This window comes from Alligator sinensis, unplaced genomic scaffold (assembly GCF_000455745.1).
Source record: "Alligator sinensis unplaced genomic scaffold, ASM45574v1 scaffold1176_1, whole genome shotgun sequence".
Lineage (NCBI taxonomy): Eukaryota > Metazoa > Chordata > Crocodylia > Alligatoridae > Alligator > Alligator sinensis.
In genome coordinates this window covers 434,935-443,006 of record NW_005842590.1, presented here as the reverse complement: position 1 = coordinate 443,006, position 8,072 = coordinate 434,935, and the positions used below count along the sequence as shown (strand labels likewise).

Here is an 8,072-nt window from a genome sequence, read left to right as displayed (position 1 = left end):
TGCAGCCAAGCAGAGTATGGAGTCCAGCTCCCCCCGGTGCCTGCCCACTGTGGTCTCAGGCTCCCTCCTTGCTGCCCTCCTCCAAGGCCCCCAAGGCTCAGCAGGTGTGACCTGGTGCTGCAGAGAACAGCAGGGCCACATGGGCTGTGAGCTCCATGCTGTCCTGGTGACATGTCCCCTGTGCATGTGGCAGCAGCAGAGGTGGCTGTGTGGAGTTTTGCCCTTCGCTGCTGCTGCGCGTGCAGGGGATATGTCGCCAAGGCAGCATGGAGCTTGCAGTGGCAATGAGATCCCTGCATGGCCCCACTGTTCCCTGCAGCACCAGGTTGCACCCACTGGGTTGTGAAGGCCCTGGGAAAGGTCAGCAGGACAGGAGCCCGAGCCCACAGTGGGCAGTGCAACCCCACCCCACACACAGGTCTCTTTGGGAGTGTGTGCAGTGGTGGAGAATCAGCCCCCCCCACACCTCTAGATGAGCTGCCTGCACCCTGTCCTGCTCCTCACAGGCTCTGCAGCTGCGCATTGTGGCCCCAGGTCCCAGGTCCCAGGACCCATGCCCAGGCACTGCCTAGTTGGACAGCAGCCCCAGCCCTGCTCAACTCCCTCCCTCCCTCACTGTAGAGGCCTCAATCTCCCCCATCCCACTTCCCTGCAGGAGCTGCTCTCCAGGCTGCCTGGCAGCCGTGTGCATATACTGCCCTCCTCCTGCTCCCTCCCAGTCTCTTGAAGGCTGGAACTCTGCCAGCCTGCAGAGAGCTCTTTGCAAAAGTACAAAATGTGTGGGTTACTCCAGGAAAATGAGAAATCCATGTTTTTCTCTGGTAAAGGGGGAAATATGTGGTTTCCTCCATTTTTCCATGGAAAACAGAAACCCAGATCCCTGTTGATATCATCATTTTGATGATACATTTTGACCATCTGTAATATAAGTAGTGCACACCTGAGAGTAAGATCAGAACATGAACATGTTTTTCAGAGAAGAGCTATATTTTAAAGTTAAATTTATCAGTAGGAAATTATTTATGACTTCATTTTTATCTTCTCTGTAACTACTCTTCCTGTATTTGAAGACTGTTATCAGTGTTTTCTTCTCCAAGCTAAGTAATCCTAGCTCTTTTAGTCTTTCCTCATAAACCATTTTTCTCAGGTCTCATTGTTTTTGTCACTCTCTGCTAGACTCCTTCCAGTCTTTCCACACCTTTCTTGATGTGTGAGACCCCAAACTGGAAACAGTACTCTAGCTGAGGCTTCACCAGTGCTGAATAGAGTAGAAGAATCACTTTTCCTTAATTTTCCAAACCTGTTGTCTCTTTTTGCAACAAGGGCATTGTTGGCAATTATTCATCTCATCAGTGGTGATGCTGCGGCCACTTCTGGGAGCACTGCGACTGCTTCCTGGTTGGCGCATTTGACCATGAGGGCACCCCCTCCTCCATGGTCACTGACTGGTCAATGAGGGGACACGTGCTCCCCCTGACTAAGGTAGCAGCAGTCACCCATGCATCTTATGGTCCATTTTAAACTCCCAGGTCCTTCTCTGCAGTACTGCAGCCTAGCTAATTATTCCCCAGTCTGAATTTGTGCATGCAATTATTCTGTCCCAACTGCAGGACCTTGCACTTGTCCTTGTTAAATTTCATCTGATGGATTAGGGACAGTTTATCCAGCCTATCCAGGTCATTCTGGATTCTACCCCTACTCTTTAGTGTATCTGCTACTCTACCCAGCTTGGTGTCATCCATAAACTTGCTAAGCATGCAAATACAAGCCACCAAAAAGTAGAGATATTTTAAAATTTCAGACTTAATTCTTTACCCTACACATTAAAGTCTGGATTCCTTATCAGTGTATAGAATGTATAGAACAATGTATAGAGCTTTCTTACCCGTTTGGCACTGGGGACCATAGAAACCAGAAGGACAAACGCACATATTTGGACGTACACAGCTGCCTCCATTTAGGCAAACAGGAATACACACTGCTGTAAACAAGCAGAGAAAAATAGAGTTAAATCAATTAGATGATGGTTCTCTCTTCATATCTGCATATATAGAAGAGTGATTCATTTTACTGAATTAGAGCAGTGGTTTTCCCACTTTTTAGACTCAAGGCATCCCTTGGAAAATGCCAGCTCTTAGTTTTCATTTGTTTTTTGACTAGAGAAAAAATATAGAGCAATTCTGCAATTGTTGCAAAGAATTTAGAAACATTACAGTAAGGCAGAATGTTTTTGACACTATGGGCATTTATAGACATGCTCTGGAATGGCGGGGGGCTGGGGGGTGAGGTGTTCTTTAATTAGAGTGGCTCTGAGAGCCGTTCTTATTAAAGTGCTTGGAGCCTCACGTGCATCAGTGTCCCTGTGCTGAAAAATGGCAATGGGGGCACTTTAACTAAAGCTCATTGAACAAGCTTTAGTTAAAGCACCCCCACCACTGTTTTTCAGTGCAGGGATGCTGATGCACATGACACTGGAGTCTGCTAGAGTGCAGTAATTACCACACTCCAGCAGACTTGATTAATCCTTTCATCCAAATGATGATTTTACAGATGATGTAATAATCACCTGTAAAATTGAATTGTATTTTGTACATTATTAAAGCCCTCATTAAATTCATGGGAAAGCTAACATCAGAAGGCCTAAACTTCCTCAGTGCCTACCCTACTCTTCTGCTGGTAATATCTTTAGGTACCCAAGTCTTTGCTACTGCATAAGATTACAACCAGCAAACTCCTGACAATGCTGACATGTTTGGTATTTGTCTAACTCTTATGGGATTCACAAAGTGGACATCCTTCCACCTGACTCACTTGGATATCCTCTTTCACACTTAGAAGCCACTTCTTCTGGTGGGAAAATACAGGAATAGTAGCAGTACATCTACAGCTGAAGGATAATTCATTGATATTCTGCTTCTTAGGGCACAGACAGAAGTGACAATTTCTGCCCAATCTGGCCAAAAAAAGGAGTCTATAGCTGTGACCAAACACAAGTGCACAGTTGCAGACCACTTAAAAATGGTTGACCGGGTAAAAATCTGAACCTTCGTTGCATGAGGGTTCAGATGAAGACATTTAAAAATGTAGCATCTTTTGCAGCTTCTGTCTGTGCTGCCAACCAGTCTCAAGCTGTTTTCAGAATGGGAGGGGGAAAAGGGAGCAGAGGGAATTCAGTTTGGGACTTTTTCAGCCCGTGCTGGAGTGTGGGTGGGCGAATTGGAGCCCCCCCAGGAGGCGGGGGGGGCTCCAATTCACCCACCTCACCCTCCAGTGCTGGCTAAGGAACCCCTAGAATGAGCTCCCTCTGCTCCCTCCCCCACCTCCCGTTTAGAAACCGTGACAGGTTGGGAGAGAGGAGGGGCCATTGCTAGGGGAAACCAGCTGCAGACTCCCAGCCAGCAGCTAGACTCCCTTCCCCCCTGGAACCAATAGTGAACTTCTGCTTGGTCATTCTCAGTTACAGTGGGAAGCTGCACTTCTGTCTGCATCCTCAGTTGAGAATGAATGCAACAAAATTGCCAATTTGTGACAGTGGTGGTTTTGCTATGTAGAAAGTATTGCTGATCACTATTTCATGAACCCGGGGGAAGAGCACTGAAAAAGAGCAACATTGTTTTTGTATTGACATAGTTAAAAAAAAAATGAAACCAAACAACAAATCAAACCAAAACCATATTCTGTACATATACAATTGTTCTCATTAAAAGAAACAACAAAAAAAAACCCAACCCGCTCTAATTTCCTAGAAGAAAATAGCAGTTTTATGTAGAGCATACATAATTTTGTCTAGTTTTAACTCTACTGTATAATAGATTTTGCCTAATATGAACATATTAAATTGAAATAATGGTAAAATTCAATTTTCCTTTTTTAAGGAAAGACATTGAACTGTTTCCTTTCCCTGGGGTTTAGAAAATTCTCAGAGCTTCTTTTTCTTTTCATTTTCTCCAGCTGCAGGATAAATACTAGAATCAGAAATGCTTAAAACCCAATAGGAATTGTCTGCTTCTGAGATTTCCAGGTCTGTTATATGAACCTGAGGATTGGATCAGTTGTCCACTAAACCCAAATTTTGAACCTTTTGAGATTTGTCCATTATTAGTTCTCAGTTCTTTTTTCCATTTTAATTTTTTTGAGTAATTCCAGGACAAACATCAGGATGTATAAATCATGTGGATTTCAGGCAGGGAAATGAATGTAGGAAAGATGGATGCTTTCCAAATGTTTACCTGTTTCACAAGAGGGGCTACTCCATCCATTTTTGCACTTGCACTCATCTGGTGACACACACTTTCCACCATTGTGACAGTGCCTGTTACACACCACTGCAAAATAAGCAATACATTGCACTTAAAAAATAAAATAAAATAAAATCTTAATCTGCAAAAGGTTTGGGCCAGATTCTCCTATCAATATCATGACACAAATCCAGTAGCAACTAGTAAAATAACAGCATTACTCTGGATTTTAATAAGTAAAACAGAGACCTGAATGTCTATTCCCTTGGGGGGGGGGGGGTCTTTTTTTTTTTAAGTTCACCATTCACATTTTTGACAAAGCCTTGCATCTAAAATTCTTAGCTTAAATATTTAAGCTACTTCTGTGCAGAACTAAAATTATTTTCCTGTCAAGGACAACCTGATATTTAAATCAGAAGGACTGCAGTAATGAAACTATAATATATGTTTTGCCATTCAAGTAATATGGAGGGGTTTGAAGGCTGATTTTTTTTTCAGATGTTCTATTTACTGAACCAGTTTTGTAGCTTGTAGTGCACAGTAACATGAATCTTAATAGCTATGGTTGCCTTTTTGTATTTTCAGAATTAGTATTACTGCATTCACTTGCACAACCTTGAATTTCACAAACATTATCGTAAATATTTTTTCTTTACCAGAGGTGCTTTTATGTAGCAAATGTTCATATGGATGTGAATATTTTTACATAATACAAATGTGCCGTTGGAAAATATATCCTGAGAGATGTTTCAGCCACTGTAATGCTCTAAATATATTATACTTTGATTTCCCTACTGTATTCAATTGGAATTTTGAGGCAAAATGCAGACAAACAAAAGCACTTCTCGTGTCATATCTTTTTCTCCAAATTTAGGCATGAAAAGGGCAAAACCACTAAATAAATGTGTACATACTTATTTCGCATCTTGGACCAACAAATCCATAACCACAAGAACAGGTATTTTCAGCCACACACGTTCCTCCATGATCACAAGGTGGATCACACAACACTATACAAAGGCACAAATAAGCAGAGGCATGAGAAAAGGAACACAACTTCAATATCATATACTTGATTAAACACAGTTCTATGCAGTTATGAGCCCAGAACTTGCTACTATTTCTCATATCCCTTTTATTGTTACTTATAATTAATCCTCCCTGTTGTAGATGCCAAGAATAATGCTACATGGAAAAAAAATAGGTAACATTAATAATTTAGGAATAACTGTGCAAAAGTGATAAAATATTAGGATGGGAGTGACTGTGGCATATTAATGCCCATGTTAAGCTTCTGAGTGTGTACATTTTGAAGTAGCTATTTTTCAGTAGCCTGAGCAGACTAAGAATGAAATGAGTGCTTGTGCAAGTAATAAGAGAAGATAATTTGCCTTTTTTCTTCCTTGGCAAACTTGTCTGGTGAATTCTCAAAAACAATTGCGCGGTGTCAGAAGAAGTTATACTAAACCAAAGATGTAACAGTTACTTCCTCTGATTCCAGTGGCTTTTCAGGGAAATTTTGTGGCAAAATGACTTCATTTTAAGCAGCAGTAAGAATTTTTATTCAGCAGTCGGGGGTCTGCAGACAAAGCAACAAAGCGATAGGGGATGATTTCCCTAAATAATTAGGTGTTGCAGTGTACAATTTAATGTCTTTGAGAGAAGAAAGAAAACAAGTAAGCATATTGCATAGACCTGAGAGAGAAAATCAGGAAGTACTGAAACCTCAGAAATATATCATTTGCTTAAGCCTCCAGGTTTCTCTTTGAAAGTAAGGTCTTTCTAGCCAGTTGATGCACACGTATCTGGCAAACTTTGAAGGTTCAGCTTGTGAACGGAGGCAACCGTGATTCTTGTGTGCATTCTACAAAACTATAAAATCTCTTTATTTAACACCCCCCCCCCTAACAAAGTTCCCAACAGGATGAGGGAAATAAGTTTATTTTTTAAGGAGTATGTTGTTTTGTTGGTGTGGTGTTTTCTTGTGATCATCGGACATGGTTAAGGAAACAATGCTGCAGTCACAGCTTGCAACCTAAGGGCATTATACACATACATTTGGTTGCTCTGATGTGCCAGAGATCTGATGCATTACAGCAGACTCAATTAATCGAGTCTGCTCCGCATACAAACTGTTGCACCTGGTGCTGTGCCACATGCATTTGTATAAATGGCAAAATGTGTGTCAGCACTGAGAAAATGGCAGTGGTGCACTTTTGAACTAAAACACCCTTGATGTGTTTTAGTTCAAAAGCGCACTGCTGCTATTTTCAGTGGTGCAAACATATGCACATATTCTTTCTATTTTCACATTTCTCAATATCTAGTACTTCTAACAATTCAACCGTCAAAAAACAGTCATTGGACTGCTGCTGAGATTTTATATAAGTTCAATATAACTTAGATGCATAAAACTTTCACAAACTTTATCTTCTTATTTATTTACCTATAGTAGTTATTAGAGAAACTGAAGGTGGTTCAAAATACTTTTAGGTTTTCATGCTATAGCTATAGTAAACCTGCTATAATGTATACTCAGTAAAATGAATGGTGGAAGAGAGAAAATGAAATTTAATATTGCTTCCATGTTTTATATTTATACAATGACTATTGCAACCGATATCTTGAATGCAAGAGCCTTCTCCAAAGCTCACTCAGTTACTTAATGCTTGCCCACAAAATACAAAGCAAAAGAGGAAATTATATGTTTAAATCTCACCTAATATAAATTGTCTGGCATATTACTCAGTCACAGTAGTCTTGTTACTTTGGAAATAGGTACACTGACAGGGTTTTTTCCACTTCACACTTTTAAAAGATTACCATGTGGGACTAATATTTGCAAGCAAGATTGGCCTTATTAACCAGAAATGACCAGTGAGATTTTCTATGTATACAGTTATAAAGAGGCTGAAATGCCTCATGATTTTTAAAGGCTATGCCAAGGTGCTTTATTTCGTTAATTAAGATGGTTGCATAAAACTCATGAGACCAAGTGCTGTGGCATGCAGTTTAAGCTAAGAGTATGTGCAGATGTTCCCAGACCTGATATAAAATCACTCATCTTATTTTAAGTTCCATGATTGTAGATAGAGTCCTACTTGTGCAGATAGCTGCTTGTGCCTGGAGCCAAGCCAGGAACCCAATCTAAGTTAGCAGGGTGGGAGAAAGGGGTTGGTGGGTCCTGGGGTGGGGGATTGGTGGAATTGAGCAGGAGCTGACAGGGGGTACTGACCATCCAGAGCTGGTGAGGTCGGGAAGCCAAAAATAGCCTAATGAGGGTGGGGGGTATAGAAGAAGCACAGCCCCAGAACTGGGGTAAGTGGCTGGGCTTTCCCAGCCCCAGGGTTTTGCTCCAAACAGGTACAAACATTCATGAGCTTGGGCTAAGCCTTACCTGATCAAATTTAGTACACCTCCTAGTGAACAAAATTAGATCGGGCTAGCCATTTTTTGCCCCATCTAATCTCCCCAAATGTCTGTTCAGATCAGCACTTAGATTGAGCTAATCCTAATTAGGTCAGTCTAAGTGTAACATCTGCGTGGCATTCGGTTGCATTCTTCCATCTTTCACTAGGTATTTTGTCAGCAATACATGAAGGAAACATGTCTGCTTCAGCAGGCTTCTGTTCTCCTGTCCTTTCCACATTTTAAGATGTATCTGAATTGTTAAAAAAATAACATGTTTCTGATGGCAAAACATTTTACACGTATTGTGACATTTTAATATTAAAATGTGTGAAAGCAATTTGGCTGCTGGTGAAAAGCAGAGGTTGAGAACTGAACATTGTAGCTTCAGAGAGAGAGAGAGAAACAGAAGGAGCGAGGGAAAGA

At 41.3% G+C, this 8,072-nt stretch overlaps 1 protein-coding gene across 1 annotated transcript in view; it reads right to left on the bottom strand.

The window, feature by feature from the left end:
• LOC102384375 (von Willebrand factor D and EGF domain-containing protein-like) overlaps window positions 1-8,072 on the bottom strand; it is a 328,357-nt gene that overhangs the window by 50,361 nt on the left and 269,924 nt on the right. The window contains exons 22-24 of the mRNA XM_025214561.1: window positions 5,153-5,248; window positions 4,230-4,325; window positions 1,886-1,981 (exon numbers count right to left, since the gene is read on the bottom strand). Of these exons, the coding sequence (XP_025070346.1) occupies window positions 1,886-1,981; window positions 4,230-4,325; window positions 5,153-5,248 (288 nt within the window). The remainder of the gene's footprint in view (window positions 1-1,885; window positions 1,982-4,229; window positions 4,326-5,152; window positions 5,249-8,072) is intronic.